Raw genomic sequence first — 24,788 nt, 5'->3', positions numbered from 1 at the left:
TGCTGGCATAAAAAACATCAGGTCCAGGCCCAGAGTGATGTAATTTTATTCTCAGGTCTAACTCTTTTGTGTTCTTACATTCTCAAATTCACTTCTCTGCTCTCACATTTATTTATAGACATGGATACCATTGCCAAAGCTCTGAATTATGTTTTTCTCCTTAGAGATTTGAGACCCTTGGCTCCCATTAGATCTATAATATCAATGACAGCTGTGTTGTGTATACAGCTCTCATAGCAACCAAGTGCAGTTGCCCGCCAATGAAACCTGGCTCTGCTTTCCCCCTTGCCTATTTAGTAAATGTCCTTAAGAACAAAGAAGGTGGGAATGTTAGAGGGAGGCACAGAGGGAGTGATTAGTTTAGGGGTTATGACTAATCAGGCATGTTCCCTTTAGGGGAGGGTGGGGCATGTCTTCCACAACAGGAAAGTCCGAAGGGATTGGGGCATTTAATTTGTACCTCCCTGTATGCCAGCAGATATAGGCTACCACTGGTTGGAGATTTAGGATGGCACCTTCTTTTGCTAGGGTGCTGTGACTGAAAGCCAACGAGGGGAGATGCAATCACAGTGAGCAGAGGGTCCCCCTGGTGTCTTTGGTGGCACGGTGGAAAGGTCGTTGTCCCTGATTCGTCTCACAGCCAAGAGCAAAGATTTATAGCGAGACTTGATGGAGGCTGTCTACTACCTGTGAGTGTGATGAAATAAGAGGTCAAGTTGCTTCTGTTGTTGAATCACTAAGAATGATGGAACTGGTATTTTAAAATGTCTCATAAAGAGGAGACCTCTCTCAGTCACCTGAATTTCTTAATTGGCATTCACTCTTCTACAGATAGTAATTACCACAGAGCAAAAATAACTCATATTCTCCCCCCACCCTTTGTTCCCCAATTTGTTGCAATGCATTATTCAAGGAGATGAGTAGCACTACTAACACTGGCTTCTAAAGAATTATTAGACTTAGAAAAGAACTAGGCCAGGCACAGTGGCTCACACCTGTAATCCTAGCACTTTGGGAGGCTGAGGTGAGCAGATTACTAGAGGTCAGGAGTTCAAGACCAGCCTGGCTAACATGGTGAAACCCCCTCTCTACTAAAATTCCAAAAAGTAGCTGGGTGTGGTGGTGGGCGCCTGTAATCCCAGCTTTTCCCTGGGAGGCTGAGTGCAGGAGAATTGCTTTTGAACTCAGGAGGCAGAGGTTGCAGTGAGCCGAGGTTGTGCCACTGTACTCCAGCCTGGGCAACGGAGCGAGGCTCCATCTCAAAAAAACCAAAAACAAAACAAAACAACAACAAAACCAGAACTAACTATACTTCTGTGTCTTCTGAATGATAGTTTAGCTTACAGTCCTCTAAATGTAGGTATTAACAGAATAAGAGTTGAGCGGCAAAGCTGACCCAGCTGGCCCATTACAAAGCTCTGGGGAGCTTTCTTTTTCTTTTCTTTTCTTTCTTTTTTTTTTTTTTTTTGCTACTTAATTTTATCAAAATCTAGGGTTGTAAACATTCCATTCTCAAAGGTATGAATATGCTGCATGACGTCTCAAAAGCCCACAGAATTAAGTTTCTAGGTGGGATGGGGCCTCCGCCTTCAGGCACAGCATGATAGCAAGCCAGGCTGACGCCCAGTGCTCCCTGGCATGCGTGTGACTCTGGGAAGTGCCCAGTGATCTCTCCCCAGGTCATACCCACCCCAGGTGAAGCATGCCCCAGGCTAACACTGCCCACTGTGCATCACCTGACCTTCCCCTCGTCAACTAGGAGCAGGGACAAGAGAGGCAAGGGTCTGTGGAATATGCAAGATTTATAGGAAATGATGTCTAGCAGCTTTTTTTTTTTTTTTTCTTTTTAAAACTCCGAACACCAACATGTTCCACACAGTGGTCTCCAGTGTAGTGTGGAAAAACATAACCCTTGAAAAAAGGGGGTTTTATTGTCAATCAGCTTCAGGAAAAGCTGAATTATAGAGTTAAATCAGTGACCTTACTGAATGAAGCCTTCTCAAAAGTTTTTAATAGTGGCCAGAGTGGCTCATGCCTGTAATCCCAGCACTCTGGAAGGCCAAGGTGAGAGGATCACTTGAGGCCAGGAATTAAAGACTAGCCCAGACAACAAAATGAGACCCTGTCTCTACCAAAAAAAAAAAAAATAATAATAATAATAAAAAAATAAAAAAGTTATTAATAGCTAATATGAATTGTATGAAGCCTTATGACAACTTAATTGAACTTGGGAGCCTGCTGTAAATTCTAACATATCCCATTCCACAGAAACATTTTCTCATTTGGGGACCCCTGGTCTAGTGGAAAGATGATGGAAGTTGAAGTCGGGAGGGATGGTTTCCAGGTCCTGGGTAACAGCTTCATGCCCACAGTGTCTGGGCAGATAAACATTGCAATAATGGAAGCATAAACAAAGTCTAAAGTGCCTTCTAATGTGGCATAGTCATGAATGTTCCCAACAATCCCCTTAGAATATCTTCCTGCCTACAAATTAAGCATAGACTGGCCCTGAGTAAAGCCTTCTGGGCACTAATGGTTTCCTTATCGACAGCAGCTCCAGGAGCCCATGGCACTCAATACTGTTTGCATTTTCTTTTTGCTAGCAAATTCTGTGCAATTAACAGCTCCTGCCTGGCCATGTCCAATTCTGGCTGCTCCTCAAGAGGATGTGTCAGGAGTCTCAGCTGGGCCAGGCGTGGGGGGCTAGGCCACACCCAAAGGCCTTCCAGGTTCCAGTAGCTGAGGCCAGTGAATACAGGGCTCTTCTCCTTTCCTGCCTTCTTTTTCCACCTTCCCAGGCCAGCAGGCTCCATCTTTTAAATTTGCTTCATGTTCCCTTGCGAATCCCAAGGAATTGCTATTTAAAATCTTTTAGAAATATACTAGTAAATATAAAAAAGAAATCTGTCTGCCCCAGCCCATCTGGCGGACCCCATGGTATAACTCTGCCTAGTATAAACCTACCTAAGAGAGTCCATAAGCACAGTGCTCAGTTCTTGCCAGACAGCAACTCAAGCTCATTTCACAGCCATTCTTCAGAATTGCTCACATCTCTTAATCAATTCCCTTAGAACAGCAGAGCTAAGAGAAGGTTGGTGCCTGCCACTTGACTTACCTGAGAAAAACAAGGAAGCTATTATTATCCTTGGTCTTTGGACATAATCATGATTTAACAATAAATATGATGTTTTGAAATCCATAGCACCACCTCTGCAACTCAGGGATAGGCAACAAAGTCAGGGAATACAGATGACACAAACACAAGCATCTGGTTCCATTTTATTAAAAAACAAAACCAAAAGAAATTTTGCAGTGAAATTTCCTGGAATTCACAACCCTCATTTTAAAATCTTTATAGTTGCAACATATTTTTTTAGCCAATACATAAGAACACGATTGCACTTATTTACACGATAGTCTTCTATATAACAAAAATAACCATGTTGTAATGATTGAATGTTTCCAACTATCATCCTTGATTCATCACTAGCCCATTATGAGACAAACTGATTATGCTCTCCAAGTACATAGAGAATAGAATAAAGCAAAATAAAAGTCTGTGTCTCCTAATAGAAGACAAATTCCTTTAAAGACAGTTACTTTTTTTTCTTCAATTTCTTTGTATTTCAAGAGAGATATAAAGTGCCTTGAAAGAAGTAAGGTATGTGCCTGAGGTGGGGAAGAAGGAAAGACATTTATACAGAAAAAATTTAAAAACTACACTGCCTTAACTAATCATCTAAATATGCACACAACTTTGTACAGAAGATTAGTTTTGGGTAAAAAGTCTACATAATCCATTAGTACTTATTTCGGCAATTAAGAATTACCTAAAGTCCTGCAGATGTCATCAGGAGTGACATTTTTTGTGATTTTGGGTCAGATGCTATATAAATCAAGGAAGCTCAGTCACACAGTCTGAATATGGAGAGGACAGACAATGCCGAGATGGCACCATCATCTACGACCTGCAGACTAGCCAGAAAAATCTTGTGGGGAAGATAAGTAGACTTCACCCAACATCAATCATTTTACAGCAAAAGCATTTTGTTGGAAGCATTTGTTTACAATAAAAGTAATTTGTGTTAGGATAGGAAAAAAAAAGCCTTTGGAATTTCCTCTTGCTAGTAGGGTGAAGATTGATTTATGATGTCATGTCTGATCATTTATAATTGTAAATTCATTATTTGCAGGCTTTTTTCTAGTGGGAAATAATGTGCTGTACAAAGTGGTTAAAATAAGTTGTTTCTTTTCATTTTACAAGTGGCAATTGCTGGTTATGGTCTGCAGTCTACAAAACTGGGTATCACATATGTACTGCTTCAGAGTTTCCCCTGGAAACCAGAATAATCATCCTCCCAGCTCATGAACATTTTAAAGAACAATACCCTTTTTTTTTTTTTCCAGAAAATGAATGGAATGTAACTTTTCACAAATACAAAATTACTTCATTTTCTAAATGTAAGGGACACCCCTCTATAAAAATAACAGTCCCTCCCCACTCCCACCCCTACATCTCTAATTATAAAATGGTAGAACCATCTCAGATTACTAATGTGAAAGCAGGAAGTAAATATATTATGTACATGTACAAAACACATCACTATTTCACACCATTTACATTCATATGAAAGAAGTCCTTTTATTGATCTTCCTTTGCAATTTCACAAGAATAAAGTTGAGATAACTTACAAAAACAAGCAGTCCCTTGCTTATAACCACACAGACATTCTAGCCAGAGGCATCTTCTTTGCAGACACAGCAACATTATCTTTCAACATTTTGCAGAAGTAAGGGCTGCTGACAGTGAGAAGATCTGTGGGGTCTCCTTCACCTTTTTAGAGTTTGTGACATTCTTTCCTCATTTGATAAATGTAGACCAAATTCTCAACTACCGAAGAAATTGTATGATGAAAGGCAAGTAACTGGTTGTTGAATTCGTAACCCAAGTCAAATTAATTTGCTGAAAGAATAACTGCGATTATTCCAGCAGAGGGCACTCTGCCCCTTGCAATAACATCCTACTGAACAGTAAGTACCATAGATGCCAACACAAATTCAGACTGAAAAGTCCATGTATGCGTTAGTTCTTCAACTGCTCCACTATACCCATTAGTACCGGCAACAGTTTGGTATCTTCTTCAAAAGAGCAGGATATACTACATTTACCTAGCTCTTATACATGAAAATTCTTTGGCTATTTAAAATCTTCACATTCTCAAAAAGAACAATATTCCAAGTTCAGTAAAGCGCTAGATTTGTCAGAAAGTTTTGAAGGAAAAGGGGACTAAACACTAGACTTCAAATATGGTGTGGTACTAAGGCCACAATTCGTTTTTTAGATTTCAGGATTTAGTAAGGTCAATCAACCATCTGCAAGAGAAAACCCCATAAGGTTTAATGGTTTCATTCAACCATGCAACCCACCTTTACTTTCATTTATGAGAACATTAGGAGAAAATTCAACTAGTCAATGGAAGAAACATGTGTTCATTTGGATGGTGATCAGTCTTTGGTTTATATAGCACACATGGTCCCCACATTTTCCCTGCTTCTCCAAGCCTGTCACTTCACTAAGGATAACAGACCACAGATATTCTGTCAAGCAATGACTTTGGGTAATTAAGCGACCTTCTCTAAGGATTTTTCTCCCTGTGTTCAGACATCGCAGACCTCTTAGTAGATGTGTATATTTTTGTTTTATCATTATCATCAGCAAATATTTATCAGGTGGCCATAGAACAAATGGCTCTATATTAAGTGCAAACTTCAGTAGTAGCACAGGATTAGAAGATCTTTGATCATTGAAATTCCTGAAAAAGTCACTTGATTATGAAGCACTCAAGGCAGGTGAAGAGAGATGTGACTGACCTCAGCAGGTTCTTGTAGAACAAGCAGGATTGCAATCAAATTGCTCGATACTAAGGGGCCATGTCCAGCGTCTGGACTTGCTTCATTAGTTCTGGGATGCTAATTTAGTGTCAATAAAAGGCGTAGAGTGGAAGAGTGTGGCTATTGACCTGTGGCTCTTTAAAAATTAATGTTCCTATTACACAGGGTCTGGGGTTGAGTGAGGACAAAAGGAGGGAAAAGAAAGAGCTAAGAGATGATGAGAAACTCATATCAGCATCTTAAAATTAATTTATTTTTCAGGCAATCCGAACCTTCTTTGCCATCATGAGTATTTTAACTCATGAGTATTTAATTCCTTCAAAACACAAACTCCCAAAAACCCAGGTGAGCTCTAAACCTAGGGATGAGCATTTATTTGGGGACAGCACGCACATTTTGTTAAGCACAGCAGCTTTCCAGCCCTGCTTTGACCAGCTTCCTGATCAGAGATCCTGCCATCTTCTTTTCTGACTTCCTGCAGGGTGACACTCCCATTCCATTTTAACTGCCAACATCAAACATACTCATCCATACAATAGCATGGATGAGGGATCTCGGTGGCCAAGAGCACTGCATGAAGAACCATGCATCCCCACCTTAGGAGGGGAGTCTCTTTGTGTCTCTTTGTCAGTCTTCAGGAATTAGTGGCCCTCAGATCACTTACGATGAGCAAGCTCTAGTGCTAAGATGTTAGGAAGAATGGGCGTTCCAACAGGTACAGTATACAAGTTTTTCCAAGAAATTCTAACCCTGGGGGCTCAGGCAAATGAGGAGGGTCAAATGCTGAGGGTGGGAGAAAGCAGACCTAGACAGCATTCTGGAATTGTTGCTTTGCCATTATTTGCTCAGAAAATATTTATGGCAAGGAAGCCTGAAAACATGGCAATGGTTGTTAAGATGGGTTGTGATACAACTGGTGATATGAGAAGTGAAAATGAAACTGACTCCATTAGGGAGGACATTGGTTTATAGCAAACTGGTTTGCCTCATCAGAAGTGAATAAGCATATTGCTACACAATAAAAAGAAGAAAAACACCAACAACAGTAACAATGGGAATCACGATAATGATAATAACTCTGGAGGTATAGAACCTCCAGTTTTTTTTTGTTCTGAAGGTTATTTCAGAGTTTCTTGCAAGAGAGAAAACAAATTAGAAAAAAAGGGGGAGAGAGAAGATGGGAAAATAATTCATGTATGTATATACAAAGTAAGATATAGGCAGTCAGAGAAAAACAGACACAGACAGAAAAGGAAAAGAAATCTAAGTGAGAGAAAATATAAAAGGGCTACTGGAAATTGCCTTAGTGGCCTTAGTACCAGAAAAGGCTGGGCTCTGGCTCCACAGAGGGAGTGACTCCATATCCTAGATTTTTTGAAAAACTTTTGATTCAAGGATTTATTTTTAAGTCAGGGTGATACATTCACTGGATAACTCAATGTCATTTAATTTTTTTATGCTCTGCAAAAATATCCATCTAAACAAAATTCATAAATAAGAAAGAATCCTATGTTAGATCACTGGCATTGATTTGGTTTTGAGAGTATGGTAGCCTCAGGGATTTCAGGGCAGTGACTGAAGTGGCCACTGGGCATGGTGCTTTTTGAAACGACCAAACCCAGATCTATGAATTTCCAGGATATTTCACCAGGGTGAAGGAAATGTTAAAAACAAGAAAATAAAACAAAACAAAAAAACCAAATGAACATTTTTGGACAGAGCTTTGCCTCTATGATTCTGATCATTACCATGTGATGTCAAAAATGGGTAGGTACCTTTGCCACTTTTAATTTTCTACCTTCTCCAGACTCTACCTCTCCCTGTGTAGATGACCAGAGTTGACACTCCAGGGGGTATCAAGCCCCAGAGATTAAGTCAATGTTCAAAAGCTGTATTCATAGTCAGGGCTCAGCTCTTCCAAAGGGACTAGCCGCACAGGAGGTAGCAGTTCCTAAAGGTAACCCTAAATTATTTTGAGTGAATGTAAATGCTCCTTTTCTTCCCCATAGCATTGAGGTGGCAGGTGGATGCTGACTTGGAGTAAAATGCTGGCTGTTGGAGGTGGTCATAATTCACCAAGTAGAGGCCGGATGATCACAGGCCCCCAAAGATTATTTTTCAATAAGGCCACATAAAGTCTTGCATTTGGAGTCAATACGTAATTTCTCATTCTTTCCTCCCAAGTCCATGAGTTTTCACTAAGCTGTGGGACTGGGGGACACTGGGAAAGGACTTTCACCAACCATGAAGAAGAAGAAGGGGTTGAGGTAAAGTTGGGTGATTTCAGTCTGGAGTTCTCTTTGGCTCCTAAGTGCCACATATCAGTCCAGGTGTTTGCCATACAAGTGAGGGGTATAATTTTGTTTCAGCACCAAATCAGCATGGTTTGTGTGACTTTTAAGTAACAACTGGTCAGAGAAGTAATAACAAATGGTCATGGACATCAGTGATATGGTTAGAAAGTTCAAGCAGAAATTTTAAAAAGGGTTGCCTGCATCTTTATTCACTACAAAGTAAATGAACCTCTGGGCCTCTCATTAGGCGACTTGGGTGGTGGCCAGTTCTCCCTGGAGGTAATTAAGGTTTTAACCTTCTTTTCTTTTGTAAGGGTCAGGGGATCTTGTGAGAATACTGGAGGAACTCTAGACCTGCATTGTCCAATTGGCAGCCACTAGCCACATGTGACTATCCAAATTGAGAGGTGCTGTGAGTGTAAAAGACACAATGGATTTAGAAGACTTAGTACACAAAAACATGTAAAACACGTCATTAATTTACATTACTGACATGTTGAAACAATATTAGGTTAAAGTACATTATTCAAATTATCTTTACCTGTTTCTTCTTACACTTTAAAATGTGGCTAGTAGAAAATTTAAAATTATGTCTGTGACTTGCATTATGTTTCTGTTGGACACTGCTAGTCTAGACTCTTGCTACAGAAAAATGCACATCTGCTAATACACACAGAGTTTGCATTTGCTTCTAGAGGGTACACACACCCTCTGACACTCATCTGTAGACTACTGGGTCTCCAGGTCAGAGTCTCTTGTTTGGGGGAGCTAAAGAAGGCTGTAAGGAAGGGCTGTTCCCCTGTTCCCCTTTCTTTTGAAAGGGAAACTTTCTGGTTAAGCTTTTTTTTTTTTTTTTTTCTTTTTTTAAAACTATCAAAGCTACAGGAAAATCCTCCAGAAACAAACCTTTGGTAAGTTGTGAATGGCAAAGGCTCAGGGGGTTTTGGGGTCAGATCTGCAAGCCTCGGGTTGGCCTTTCAGACCCCTCATCGTCTATGAGGCATCCTGTAAGTGCAGCTGTGGCCAGGGCTTGTATATACAATCAATTCCTGATTCACCTAGTTCTTGGCAGGAAGAGAAAACACTCGTTAATCAGAGGACTAAACAATCCAAAGCGCATTCTCTCTGGGAATGGAATATAATTTATATTTCTGTTGCTGTTGAATTATCCTTCTAATTCCACTGGACTAAAGTTAATACCAGTAATACTAAAATTTGTTTTGGGCAAAGCCGACTGAAGGAGGAGTCGGTGGCGCAAGCCTATGCTGACTGTGAAAAATAAACACCTTTGAGATCAAGAATCCCACAGTGAGAGCTAGGATTTGAAGGTATCCAGAGATTGCAAACTCTGTGACTAACAGTAATTTTTAAACAAGGCAAAGCAAACCAACTCCTACTTGGATTTAAAACTTCAATCATTTAGATTTTCATTCTCAGCAACATAGTGGTGTCAAGTCTCAAAGGCTGTTATTACACGGTACATGTCAGGTAACTCTACCTCCCCAAGCTATGAAGCCCGATTGCCACAAATCATAGCTATCTGCAAAAATGGGTCCTGCCTGTGAAAGGCTCATCAGTGGTCCTACAGCTAGAGGAGCTTGGGGATTCATGCTGTTAAACCCTTCACTTTATAGATGGAGAAGCTGAGGCTTAGTAAAGCATGTGGTTCATCTAGGATTCTCGATTCAGAGCTCTCTTCATTCCTCCCTGCCTCTTTTCCCACACACAGAGAGTGGATTTCATTACAGGAAGCACTGGACTCCTATGGAGATGCGACCTTTCTGAGGGCAATAATCATCTGCCTTGCCTGTCTACTTATAAACCATCAAATAGGAAATTGGTAAAGGTGGTGAAAAAAGAGCAGCTAGTATTCTCCCTTGACCTGCACTCCATGTTTCAGCAGGCGGCAAGGATTTACAGCAGAACCAAACTCTTTTTGAATGAGTATTAGTCTAATGAGGTGGAAAAGCCCCCATCAATACATAAAAACAATTCAGTGAGAAAAGCTTTATTTCCCAGTTAATCCAAGCCGTGGCCTGGTCTTTGCCAGCTGCGTAGAGATAAGGTGATCCATCTGATTGTTCAGAGACGCTATCAATGACCTTAGTCATCTCTGTATCTGGATAGTCTGAATGTATTACAAAATTGCCCACTGAAAAAATAGCACATTTCTGTCATAGTTACAAAAAATGAATAAAACAGAAACAGTTTAAAATACCATTGGGTTTCAGTATTTACTTGATATCTCTTTTCCCTTCCCTTTTGTCTATTTCAATCAGGATAAACTTGATTTAGCAAATTCTCATGCTGCATACTTTTTGGTTCAAATGATATAGCAAATCACACCTCATTCCTCACTAGGCATCTGGACACACTCAGGGAGCCCTAGGAAGCAATCTGCTAGGGATTCACCTAAATCCTTCCACATGGTCTGGTGAGATTCAACAGAAGTGTGTTGAAATTAAGGTAAAAGCTCGGTGCTACTGCAGCCCCCACTGTGTTTGCCATTGGACTTAAAAATGATTGGCTTTTCTCTAAAGCTTCCATCTTTTACAGAACCCACTTACAGAGGTAAGAAAAACATGGTTCTAGCCCAGGGGAAACAAATGCAACCGGCATTTTGTTTTCAATGGGAAGAAAATGTGGTATCTGGTTTTAAAACCAGCCCTACAACCACCAAAGACTGGATGCCTTGGAGGGGACTTCTGAGTTTAGAATTTCAGCCAAAGACTGTAAGACCCAGAAGAATGGAACAGCTTCCCTAGCGCTCCCTTCTCATGTCATGTGGGCCCTTAATCAAGCCTGGCAAGTGGAAGCCAGTGTGATGTGGCTTAAAATAACCAGCAGTGGCCTCAGCAGATTTAGAGCTTAGTGTTGGGGTCTCTGGCAGCTGGGATTTTTAAAGGCCCACTTAGAAGAACTTAGATTCTTAATGAAAGCTGGCCTTAGTCCATTTCAGGGTGCGGAGGCACTTCTCAAAGCCATGCACACTTCATGCTGAGAGGCCAAGACCCCATATCTCAGAGATGGAATACAAACTGATTATAGCAGGAACTGGTGCTTCTAAACAGAAATCTATACAAAAGCTGCAGTGAATCAAAGGAAAAACAAAGGAACAGATGGAAAGTAAACTACAAATAATCTTTAAAAAATTGCCAAAGACATCAAACAACATGCCAAAAACAAGAACAATAAGACATGGAAATAATTGAAATGAAACGAAGAAATCCTAAAGGTGGCCTTTCAGGGTGTTTTAGGAGCTTCTGAAGTGTATGTCTACATGGACATGGGAGTGGAAATCAGCTTTTAAATTCCCAGCTGCCAAGGCCACAGACTGCCGTACAGATGGAGAAACTGCATCCTGATTGACAAGACTTTGGATATTGCTTTTCGTCAGCATTCTTGAACGGAGCGCCATGGAGTTGCCAAGGTGATCTGGAGGTGTGTGTGTGCCTGGTCCAAGTCTTGGAGCACTCCTCCCTTCCTTTCCCTTGGGTCCTACTATCTCTTTTCTTCTGGATTTGTCATTTCAAGATTTCACCTCTTCACAGTCCTGGTCAGTGGAAAGTTCTACATCAGACAGTCCAACCTCCATTGCCATGATCAAGGAGATATCAGAATCGCTGCTTACAGCTGGCTCCTGCTCACCTGGGAGGAGAAAGCAAAGTTCACAGTGAACACTGAGCTATGTCTTTGCATGCTGGTTATTTCAGTACAATTGCCTGTAATAATATTTCTTTAAAGGCCAAGAGAAGGTATTAGAAAAATTGAGTATTCCATAAAAACTCTAGTTAAAGCCTCATCTCACATGGGTCAAAAAGTTAAATGCAAACAAAAGAAACTAGAAGAATAAAATATATCATCTAAGGATATGTCTAAGTAGGAAAATATATATCTACTATAAGTAGGGCAAGAAATTCTATTTAGAAAAGTAATTGGGCAATTCACAGAAGAAAAGATTTTACATATGCGTAACATTTAAAAATGTTTAACACATGTAAAATAAAATCAAAAGGCATATCAAACTCAGGAATTTGCAAAAAATTTCACAAAGGTTTCTATTCTTAACATATAGGAAGTTTTAAATCAGTAAGAAAACAGTTCAATAGAAAATGGACAAAGGCTACCATTACACAATTCATGGAAGAGTGTAATATAAATGACCAACAAATATAAGGTAAAAATAAGATATCCTTTTTTGTCTATGTAATCTTCACTCTTTAAAAAAGATAATATTACAGTTAAGGGTACATTGAGGTAGGTAGGTACATGATATATTGCATATAGAACTGTAGAATTTTCACCCCGTAATTGCATTTCCAGGATGTATTATAGAGAAGTAACTGGAGATGCAAAACTATTCAATTAAGCATTATTTACAGTAGCAAAACATTGCAAGTAACTTAAAGTCCAACAATAGAGAATATCTGAATAAACCTATTACTTCTAAAGGACAATCTTGTTATAACCATTAAAATGACGTTTTCAAATAATTTGTAGTTACATGAGAAAATGTTCACAGTATACTGTTAAGTAAGAACAGAAATATTTAAAGCTTTGTATGCAATGGGGTCAACAGAGAAAGTTAAGTGGAAGCAAAGAAACCAAAAATGCTAACGAGACTCATGTCTGGTGTTGAGATTTATATTCATTTTCTTTTAACTATTTTTATTCAGTTCTCCCAAATACTCTTCAAAGAACATATATCACTTACTCATTCAAGACCTATCTACTGTGTCCCTAGTGCACACTAAGGATTATTATGCTAGAGGCTATGGATATAGGGGACAGCAAGACAATCCCTATCCTCAAGGAGCTTATTGTCTGGTGGGAAGGTTGACCATTCACTAGGCAATTACAACACAATGAGATAAGCACCAGGATGGAAGATGTACCGGGTATTACAGAAGCAGGTAAGAGGGCTATGTAACCATATACTGGGTGCAATATCTGAGTCCTAAAGGATAATCTGTATTATCGTCAGATGAATAAGAAGAAATAATCTTTTAAGCAATAGCATGTACAGATGCCTGGAGGTGATAGGGAGCTGTGGGCAGGCAGATATCAGAGGGTTTTTAATTTGACTGGAATGCAGAGTCAAGCTAGGGAATATGGACAGAGGAGGCCAGAGAGCTAAGCTGCATAAAGGCAGCTTTCAACCCCAAAGGTCTTATACTTTCTCTTACTTTGCAGAAGAAATATGCAATTAAAAAAACAACAAAAATGTCTAAGTACTAAAGAATAATAATGGTTATAATACTTTTGTTCTGATAATCACTAATGTAATTTTTTCATGTTGTGACACAGTAAGAAAAATACCTGAGTTTCACGAAGGACAGTGAATTCCTAAGATGTTTTAAAGGAGACAAATAAGAGAACTAACAAAGAATTATGGCCTGAAGAATCAGTTTCATAGAAATGGGGTATTTCACAGGGAAATATCCAACCTAAAGACTAAGCTCTTATATGTTTCCTAGATCCATAATTGCAGGAAGTTCATAGCAATGTAACAGATCAATGGTTAAATGAAAACCCTGGAAGCAGCTCTACAAAGATATAAGTCTTTGGTATTTAAAAATAGTGGCATTCAACAAATAGTCAAGAAAAGTAGTCATTTAGAAAAAAGTGAAACTGGATCTGTGCCTCACACTTCACTACAAGTGTGATATGTGTGTGTGTGTGCACTTCCTTTCCATTTATCTTCTCCAGAGCCATCTGGTGCCTTTGATCCCTGACCTTCGGGGAATTCTCAAGTGCAAAGAGAGATGGTTTTCCCTTTCCCCATAGCTGATTCGTGCTTGTTTTCTCAGCAGGGTCGTGGCGTGCTGTTGTGCAGGGTGTGTACTGCACTACTCCAGAGCACAGCTTCACTCTGGAGTCTGAGTGAGCAGTGGCTCCTGAAGTGGGGCAGGACACAACCCACACAGCCGGATGCAAGGGCTTGCTGTGTCTCCAGTCTACTAAGTCATGGACTGTTCATCTGTCTTTTGCAGTTGCCTAAATTTTGTTATTGTCTCTTCTTGCATTTTACCTGTCCATGTTGTGCTCTGTCTTAAAAACAATCCCTTCACTGTGGTTTTTGTGGAATTTCAGGAGAGACTGGGAGTGGCTTCAAATGGCAGGTCCACTCTTTTTACTCAGTGCTCTTCTTAAGCCTCATTTTTACAATAAGAACTATATATGTATGTGTGTGTGTGTGTGTGTGTGTGTGTGTATACTTTATACTTATGAGAACTGGGAATCTATCTTACTTTATACTGTATTCTAGCCTCTGGTATTAGTAACTGCATGTGTTACTGTGTAAAAATTGTTTTTCTTCTTCAGGGCTGAAGTTTAAATTGTCTAGAAAATGAGAATTTGGACTGGATGCATTAGAGTCCTTTCCAGTTGTTGTTTATGCATGTTTATGTGTTGATGCCAATCTAGCAGAGGGACTCCTACATAGTGGGTTCCTGATGAATAATTATTAGATAGAATGACCACTGAGAAACAAAGTTGCCTTTTTTACAATTCTTCAGATTGTTTTTATTTTTGCAATTTTTTTCTTAATAAAAAAGGCCTGCTATTGTATATTTAGTACAAGTATGAACGAAGGGGAGAATTCCCACTTGGAGGTGTAATGAAAGCTGAAATCTTATTCCTGGAGATAAAAAATGAGAGCCGTACTTTATAGGGAATTTAATTTCCACTTCTTTTCTTGCAGTGGCCCATCAATCAACTCAGCTCACAGGAAGCCAACATTTTCAGCTCACAATTAAACTGGAAGTCAACCAAAGAGCTCATCATGGAATGAATTTATGACTTTCATATGGGTCCAGCAAAAAAATAAAAAAATAAAAAAGCAGCACAGATAAAGAGCTGAGTTAGTTACAGTTCTATAGAGACAGAACTCACGGCTACCTACAGTGGCAGCTTCTCACCTTCATTCTGGCTTTGCAGCCACCAGCCTCAGCAGATCCCATAGTTTTCTAAATGGGAGTGTGTGAACTGAAAGAAAAAGGGGCCACAGGGACTGATGTAACTATGAGCTGCTGAATTCATGGTGCTACTTTGGAAATTAAGACTGCACTATACAGTGCAAGGCAAAGGTGAATTCAAATACATGAAAATAGAGAAATTTACAAAAATGGTTCAATTTTTATGATATAACATTGCACCAATATCATCTAATCATTTTCCATTTAAAACTTGTTTTAAAATATTCCGAGGATGTGAAATTATTCTAAGTATGTCCTATGTTTTTAATGAAACTTGGTTTGTTCCATAATTTTTAACAGTGTTTATCGTTGAATCAAGGCAGATGTTTTACTTTCAGGCTACAATAATATGAATGAAAACTTTGTCAGCAAAATATTTAGAAGGTTCTCTGTAGTGGTACTAATTGGGGATGATAAGTAGCTATTGATAACATAAATGTTGACTGAATTTGCCTCCTTCTCTGCAAAAACTAACAAAAACTAATGTAAAAGTAATATTAGCCCTCATTTGATACAACTACCCTTTGATGTAGGCATTTTATTCCAGTTTAGAGATGAAAATACTCTTAGTCCATTTGACATAGTAGGATCATATCTATTTGATATACTTTCTTCCTTTGGTTTTCACATATTGTAAAACATTGAGAGATTTAAACAGGAGGTAATCTGATTTGCCTAACATTTTAAGAGGTCACTCTTGCTGTTACAAGAAAAATATTGGCAGGACAATGGGCAGAAGGACCAGTTAGGAAACTATTACGGCAGAACAGAGGAAACATGGTGGCTTGTTGTGGTGATAAGCAGGGAGATGAGGGGACAAATGAAAGAATGATTTTGAATGAAGGATCCACAGGAAATGATGGACTAGCCAAGGGCAGTAAAAGAGGAGAAAGTAGAGGATAATTCCCATGTTTTTGAGAAATACAGATACCATTTACTGAGCCAGAGAAACTGGAGAAGAAGCAGGTGTTAGAACTACATCAGGAGTTCAGGTTTGCATATGCTGTGTTTGAAATGCCCAAGGTTGATGTGGAGCAGGCAGCCAGATACTTGAGTCTGGAGTTTAGAGGAGAGGCCATGACTGTCAATACATTTGGAAGTCTTCAGTACAGAGAAGGTATTTTAAACCACAGAAGAGATGAGGTTTTTTTGTTTTTTGTTTTGTTTTGTTTTGTTTTGTTTTGTTCTTTTAGGAAGCGATTGTAGCATGAGAAGATAAGGTCAGGGACAGAACTTGGTGAAACCCAAACATCGAGAGCCAAAGACTCAAACTGGTGACTCCTGATGCTGTTTTGTTTGGGTTGGACAATGTTTTGTTTTGTTTCAAATGTGAATTAGTTACCAATATTTGGAAGTCTGGACATTTCACATACAAATTTGTGTTTGAAATTTATCTTGGAAAATGGAAGATATGGTAATATGTGCCTGATTCCCAGATGGACACCACTGGTGGTAGCTGAGAAAGAGCTGTGCCATTAGCACAGGGGACACAGGCTCCAGGTTATCACAGTCACCAAATGGGCTACATCAGTGGTTCACACAGATTGCCTGGCCTGTGCAGACATTTATTTGAGTTTGAAGTCTCATAGGAGGAGAGCAGAAGAACAGCAGAGGAAGGTAATCCCCCAAAAGAGCCTGAAAATGGCCAGAGAATGGTAACAGGGAAACTAGAAGAAGATAGTGTCATTGATTCATTTCCTCATTTTCCTTCAAATATACTCCTTCGTCTTTTATAAATAAAATCCATACCCAAGGAAAAGAGAGACTATAGCATTACTGGATCGACTGGCGTGGACTTAAAGACTGATCCCAAGTCATCTCATTCTCTGTCTTCAATCTTCTTACCATAGTGTTACAGAGCGTCTGCTTAGATGGAGCAGAAAATACTGTATTTTATTTTATTAATTTATTTTTGAGACAGGGTCTCTCTCTGTCACCCAAGCTGAGTGCAGTGGCATGATCTTGGCTCAGTGTACTCTCTGCCTCACAGCTCAAGCCATCCTCCCACCTCAGTCTCCTAAGTAGCTGGGACCACATACCTGTGCCACTATGCCCCGCTAATTTTTGCATTTTTGGTAGAGACAGGGTTTCATTCTTGCCCAGGCTGGTGTTGAACTCCTGGGCTCAAGCAATCCTCCTGCCTTGCCCTGCCAAAGTGCTGGGATTACAGGCATGAGCCACCATGCCCGGCCTATTCTATTTTAAATGGCGCTTTGTGACCTACTTTGTTCTCAAAACTATTGCTTTAATATATTTCCACTTGAATTCTGGGTAAAATCCATCAGTAGTCTAAACTGTGGTTAACCAAATAATTCTCAGTGGTGGGGTTTATTAATTCCATTTAGTCCATAAATTATTAATATCTTTGGTTTATCTCCTTCCTCTTAAATACATAAAATGTTACCTAAAGACTCACAAGTTTCCCTTTGTGAAACAGGCATTGCAGTTGTAGTTCTGCTGTGGTTTTGATATAATTGTCGGTAACAGTGGGCCCCATGACTGTTCAAATTCTTTCCAACCATGAGAAGACAAGACTCTGAGATCTGCACTGTTCAGTGCTGGGCATATCCAGGGCCTTTATCAATTCCCTGGCTTAAGCTCATTCCATTATCAATGTTCCCATGTCAGGATCCTGCTGCACTCCTTCATAAAGAGGAGGCACTTGGTAAATATTTCTAGAATTAAGATAAAATTGTAGATGATTTCTGGCCACACAGGGCCTAAGTTTTTTATTTTAATAGCTAATAACAATATTAATGCTTACTGAGTACTTAGTCCATGCCAAGAATTATGCTTTGTTTTATTTTTTTGAGACTGGGTTTCGCTGTCTTGCCCAGGCTGGAGCTTAGTGGTGCAATCACAGCTCACTGGAGTTTTATTCTGCCACCCAGGCTGGAATGCAGTGGCACAGTCTCGGCTCACAGCAGCCTCTGCCACCTGGGTTCAACCGACTGTTCTGTCTCAGCCTCCTGAGTAGTTGGGACTACAGGCATCTGCCACCACACCTGTGCAGCATCTACTTGAGCAATTCTCCTGCCTACTTGAGCAATTCTCCTGCCTCAGCCTGTTGAGTAGCTGATTTTTTTTTTTTTAAAGTAGAGACGAGGTCTCACTATGTTGACTGGGCTGGTCTTGAACTTCTGATCTCAAGCAATCCTCCCTCCTTGGCCTCCCAAAGTACTGGGATTACAGACATGAACTACCATGCCCAGCCTATGCTAAGTGCTTTAAATAATTTAATATTCTTAATTAACTATGACATAGAAAGTATTACTATTTCCATTTTCAGGTAATAAAACCAAGGCTCAAAAAGGTTTAAAATTCCACAGCTTACATAACAGTAAGAGTTGGAAACAGAATTCAGATCCTGGTTTTATCTGACTCCAGAGTCTGTGAACTTGACCATAGTTACTCTTTTTTTTTTTTTTTTTTTTTTTTTTTTTTTTTTTTTTTTTTTTTTTGGTGAGAGACAGGGTCTTTCTCTATCACTCAGGCTGGAGGGCAGTGGGGTGACCATAGTTCACTGCAACCTTGAACTCCTGGGCTCAAGGAAGCTTCTGACTTCAGTCTTCCAAGTAGCTGGGGCTACCTGCTGGCATGCACCACCCATATCTGACTAGTTAAAATATTTTTTTTTCATAGAAATGGAGTCTCACTATGTTGCTCAGGCTGGTTTTGAATTCCTGGCTTCAAGCCATCCTCCAAAGCACTAGGATTACAGGGATGAGCCACCATACCTGGCCCATAATCTGTTCTTGAGTTGAGATTCTTAACCTGAGGGTTAGTTATTTATAGGGTGGGGCTGGGGGATTAGGCATTTAAAATTACATACACACTTTTATAGCTACATATAGGGCCTTTTCCCAGTAGTTTTCATCAGATTCTCAACTCACAAAAGGCTAAGAACCATGCACTGAAGTGATTTTGCATCCCTGGTGAGTTGGATAACACATTATAGTAAGCAACAGAATGGCTTGGTTTTGTTTGTGTGTTTTTTTAAATGCATATTTTGGTTTACATTCCACTAGCTATGTGTTCTATTAACTTGACATGATAGTTTTCACATGAAGTCACTGCTTTCCTACTTAATTGTTTCTTTATGGTGGTTATTCAAATCTAAAGCAGAAAACCATCCTTCCCTGAAGGAGGTTTATTTACTCTACTGCCTGTCTTATGAAAGAAGGCGCAGACCAGTAGCAGGCTGGCATAAGTCCTCCTCTGTTAGGAATTAACAAACATTGCCCTCAGAATAAGTGCTCTCTGTTTTGAGAGAAAATAAGATGGTGGTGAATATAATCCCCCAGGTGGCCATTCTCCAGGAGGTCTGGTGTTTGTATGCTGGGAGCTGCTTTGCATTACACAAAAGCTTATTTTTCCTCATGTACTTGAAAAGTAAGGTTTCAAAGAAAAATGGCATCTTTCTGTCCACTGCTACTGATGCTTATCTTCTTGAAAATAGGGCATCATTTCCAATCAACCCTGTATTGAACAAGAGCACCATAGGGAAGGCACTTTCAACCACATTGGTTGAATTATAATGTTGCTGTCTTTTCATCTCAGAATGTGAAACTCCCTTCAAGCTGGGGCAGTGTCTATATAGCCTGTCATAATCTTAGTGGGAAAGTTAATTAGACTTTAAATGCAGCATGTTTGCAATCAGGAAATGTGTTCCTTTGAATTCTTTTGCTTAGCAAGAATTTCTAAGGAGATAAACTACTTCCCATTTGGTTTATGTTTTCCCATTAATGAGTGGCCTCTGATGTGAGAATGGCAAGGTCTCTGGACTGCTTTCCTCAGAGGGTATGCAACAGGGTGGATACTAATATCTAGGATGGACTGGCTCCTTCCTACGTGCCTGGCATTGTGCTATGCTATTAAATATATCACACATCACCCTCACAATAATACCGCTATGACGGCTTCACATGTTATAGGTGAGGGAGAGCACATAGAAGATGGAAGAAATGGGATCTCAAGCCATGCCAGTGAAATTGACAGTTGCACTATTCTGGAATGGCAGAGCTACTAGATCTCTATTTGGCAGCCATGTTGCTCTTACAGACAAGACTCAGCCACAGTTGGAAACCCAACAGGCTTATGATACAAATTCATCCATTTGGCCAAGTGACTTCTAGAATTGTTCAGATATAACTGGCACTTTTGCCTTTTTAATTCCTGCTTCGTAATTGCAGATATATACATGTTGTGGTCAAATTAGGAAAATTATTTCTTACCTTTCAGATGGGGAAGTTTAAAACATTGTTTTTATTTGGATTTGGTGAAGGAGAATTCCCTGGAAGCCTATATATTAAATCAGATCACATAGTTAGGATTTCACTTTGCTTTTATCTCTTTGCTGTTGGTTCTCTTTGCCTGTGACACTTCACCTAGCAGGGAAAAGATTTTCTCCAACTGCTCAAATTCCTTACTGATTTCCTTGGCAGTTCATTCACTGAGTCACTCCTTACTAAGTGCCAAAAGAAGAGGCAATGTGATTTTTACATTAATTTTACATTTGTTTTTGCAGGGAAGGAGGCAAAATCTAGTGCACATTCGTGTTGTCAACAGTTTCTTTACAATGCCCAATTAGTACCACCTACAGAGAACCTTAAACATTAAGCATAATATCTGGTAGATGAAAGACTTTTGATGAGTGTAAATATGATCGGTATGAAAAAGGAGTGTAAAAGAGAAAGTTTCCAAATGGATTTAGAGAGATAAGCAGAGTTCATACATATTTATCCATTTCTGCAACTGTATAAAATTATCTGTACACCCCATTTATTCATTCAACAATTCACTTAATCTTTATTCAACAGGTGTTTATTGAACATGTATTAGGTACACAGCACTGTTGAAGAGCAGTGTGGAGAAAAGAAAGATGACCTAAATACAGGCTCTGACTTTAAGTTGAATTTGATCTACTAAAAGAGATCAGATTTGTATCTAAAGAAATTTAATACAAGGTGACATATGCTAAAAGAGAGGTGTAAATAAAATGTTAAGGAAACAAAGGTGAGGGGAAAATATCACCTCCAAGTGGATAACCAAGAGGATTCATGAAGCAGGTTACATGTAGGCTGGCACTGAGGATCTGATTAGTATTGGGAAGTATGGAGGTAAATGGAATTCCTTTCAGAAGGGCCAGCATGACTATAGCAATCATCAAAGCAAATTTCAAGGCATGTGGATGGTTTGACTTGCCTGTGGCTTAGTGTGTGAAGAATGAGGAAGGGTTCTGACAGGTCACTGTGGCTCCGAAAAGTGTTGGCTGTGATTTCAATCAAATCACAGGGAGAAAGATTCTCTATATCCCCATCAACACTTACTATTTTCTGTTTATTTTAAAATTTTATTTATTTTTAATATTAGCCATCCTAACAGGTTAAGGTGATATCTCATTGTGTGTGTGTGTGTGTGTGTGTGTGTGTGTGTGTGTGTTTGTTGTTGTTGTTCTGCAATAGAATCTTGTTCTATCACCCAGGCTGGAGTGCAGTGGCACCATCTTGGCTCACTGCAATCTTCACCTCCCAGGCTCAACCATTTCTTGTGCCTCAGCCTCCCGAGTAGCTGGGATTACAGGTTACACACCACCATGGCCAGCTAATTTTTGTATTTTTAGTAGAGACGGGGTTTTACCATGTTAGCGAGTCTGTTCTCGAACTCCTGGTCTCAAGTTGATACACCTGCTTTGGCCTCCCAAAGGGCTGTGATTACAGGTGTAAGCCACCACACCTGGCCTCACTGTGGTTTTGATTCAGATTTCCCTGATGATCGGTGATGTTAAGTATCTTTTTTATGCTTGTTGGCCATTTGTACTTTTTCTTAGGAAAATTATCTATTCAAGTCCTTTGCTTATGTTTCAGTAGGGTTATTTATGCTGTAATTTGAGTTGCAGGAGTTCTTTGTGTATCCTGGATATTAATACCTTATCAAATATATGGTTTGCAAATATTTTCTGTCATTATGTAGCTTGTCTTTTCACACTGTTGACTGTTTACTGTGTAGAAGATTTTACTTTAATGTAGTCCAATTTGTCTATTTTTGTCTTCTTACTGAGTTGTATGTTCTGAATGCAAATTCTTTATATGTTCTGAATACAAATTCTTTGTTAGACACAGGTATTGCAAATATTTTCTCTCAGTTTGTGGCCTGACTTTTCATTTTCTTAAAGATGTCCTTAAAGGAACAAAAATTGTATTTATTTATTTATTTTTTTGAGACAGTCTCACTCTGTTGACCATACTGGAGTGCAGTGGAACAATCTTGGCTTATTGCAGCCTTGACCCCCTGGACTCCAGCAATCCCCCTACCTCAGACTCCCTGGTAGCTGGGACTACAGGTGCATACCACCACAGCTAGCTAATTTTAAAAGTTTTAAATTTTGATAAAGGCCAATGTATCAACTTTTTCAATGGTTCACTTTTTAGGTCCTATTTAAAAAATATTTGCTTATCCTAAAGTTGTAAACATTTACTCCTATGTTTTCTTCTAGACTTTTTATAGTTTTAGCTTTTACATTGAAATCTATGACCCATTTAAAGTTAATGTATGGTGCAAAGCAGGAGTTGTTCATTTTCCCCCAACATTTTTGTAATTAAGTTCTTGAATTAAATTCCCTTATTTTGAAATCCCTAGAGTGATTTCATTTTACTGACTGGTATAACTCAATACAGGTAATGATATTAGAAAGATAAGTGGTATTCAGATTGCAGAAGGATTTGAATGCCAGGCTAAATTATCAGAGCTCTATTTAACTTACATGTATGATATTATGTTGATACTTGACAAATACTTGCTTAGATAAAATGTTGAGAAATAAACAATCTCAGCTTCCTCATCAGTAAAGTACTGATAATAATACATTTTTTGTAGCCTGTAATGATATTTGATAAATACACACACATATACACATACACACAATGCTATGCAGTATGTGCACTATATGCTATTCCAGATAATATGCAGCTAATATTGGATTTAGTATATTTACTGGGAATCTGTTTTATTCTTTCAGAAAGAAATTGAGCTTTCTGAGCTCTTTCTTTGCCCATTAACATGCTGGTGAAAAAGTACACCCTTCCTTTCCCTGGCTATAATCCCACTGTTTCTGTAATATTCTATTTCTTCAGTGTTGTTGGATGTAGGTCGACACATCAACATTTCATAAAGAGTTCATTCACCATGTGACAGCCTTATCCCTACTGCTTGTACAACTGTCACCCTGTTACAAGATAGCCCAACACAAGAGCCAGAAGAAACTAGAGAACAGGGCTCTGATGGAAACACAAAGTCTGATTTAAAGGTCAAGCTGCAGAACACAGCAAAGTAGGGAATCCATTACTTTGCTCTGGGAGGGGTTGGGAAGAGGAAAACAGAAATAGAAACATACTCTCTTACACCTGCATTTTCAAAAAGAAAGAAGCATTTAAAATAGAGAATGTGCCTAAATATATATTCCTCAGGAAGAGCATAAACACATTATAAGGTAAACAGCTCAATGATAACTGGAGACCAAACACTGACATGAGCACGCTTGGCTCTTATCATGCTGGCTTCATTTTACATCAACCTGTTTGACTTCCAGTCTATTTAAGGTTTTTATCATTTCTGACCATTCTGACTATCTGTTTCTCCAGAAAGCACGTGAAGAAGCCTGATTAAAAACCTTAAGAATTTTAAGTAATTTGTTTAGAAGAATCTCTGGTTGCCTCGTCTTCCAATAAATATTGCATAATTCACCTTTGGTTGGTTTGAAAGCAGGTCATAACTGGTATGTTGGGGGATGGACAGGAGGGGAGGGCTCAAAGTGGTGGCATGAATAAGCTCTCAAAAGGTGACAGACTCACTCTTAGCTACAGAAAAGAGGCTTGATGTTTTGACCCAGAGCCTGGGTTGATGTCCCAACAATAAATTTCTGAAATTCACCTAGACGGGTATGTTTACATGCCTTCCCGGACAATCTAATGGGTTTTATCTAAAGCACATAGTAACAAGAGCAATGGTCCAGTCATGCATGTTGTGAGATCATAACCCTACCCATTCCTCTGGCTCACAGAACATAATTTTCAGCTCTTTCTGTTTAGAACAAAAAACAGAATTTGTAATCAGTATTTGTTCTTACAACAAGAATTCCTTGCTATGAGTTTAGGGTGAAAATAAAGGAGATACAAATGAGGTAAAGCTGCTCAACAAGGTAAGGATACATGAAAGGGCAAAGGGAATAAGGCGGACTGAGCTGAGCCCGACATTTGTCTTCCATTTTGCCCCTGGGGATGGAAACCACAGCTCATGTAGTCTTTTGTGCTTTCTTCTTGTTTCCTTACTAGGCTGAGAAAGCTGAAAGATACTTAGAGATTATTTAATCAATCATTCTCTCAACCAAATAAGATAATGAATATAAAACATTAAGCCCTGTTTCTGGCTCAAAGAAATCCTTAATAAAAAGTAGGCTGTTGGTGATCATGATACAGTTGAAGCTGTTTAGTTGTTCATGGTTATATTAACCCATCCCATTCACTTCATACTAAGATGGTAGGTAAAAAACCCAGCATCACATACTGGTCCCTGAATGGGATAATACTTATTATGTCAGTGCTGAGATTAGGTCTTCTGACTCCTTAAA

The 24,788-nt window shown here is 39.3% G+C and overlaps 1 protein-coding gene and 1 long non-coding RNA gene across 4 annotated transcripts in view; one reads left to right on the top strand and one right to left on the bottom strand.

Moving 5' to 3' along the window:
• Positions 1 to 24,788, top strand: part of LOC108513223 (uncharacterized) — a 47,087-nt gene that overhangs the window by 7,175 nt on the left and 15,124 nt on the right. The gene's annotated exons all lie outside the window — the stretch shown is intronic.
• Positions 4,617 to 24,788, bottom strand: part of RNF150 (ring finger protein 150) — a 278,640-nt gene continuing 258,468 nt past the window's right edge. The window contains exon 7 of one of the 2 annotated variants that reach the window (XM_017848919.1): positions 4,617 to 11,834. In XM_017848919.1, coding sequence (XP_017704408.1) covers positions 11,716 to 11,834 — 119 coding nt within the window. In that variant the 3' untranslated portion in view covers positions 4,617 to 11,715. The remainder of the gene's footprint in view (positions 11,835 to 24,788) is intronic. The other variant, XM_017848921.1, reaches the window with a different exon arrangement.

Source organism: Rhinopithecus bieti, unplaced genomic scaffold, assembly GCF_001698545.2.
Source record: "Rhinopithecus bieti isolate Rb0 unplaced genomic scaffold, ASM169854v2 scaffold_28163, whole genome shotgun sequence".
Classification (NCBI taxonomy): domain Eukaryota; kingdom Metazoa; phylum Chordata; class Mammalia; order Primates; family Cercopithecidae; genus Rhinopithecus; species Rhinopithecus bieti.
Note: the sequence above shows the minus strand (reverse complement) of the source record. Positions and strands in the feature narration are given on the sequence as shown.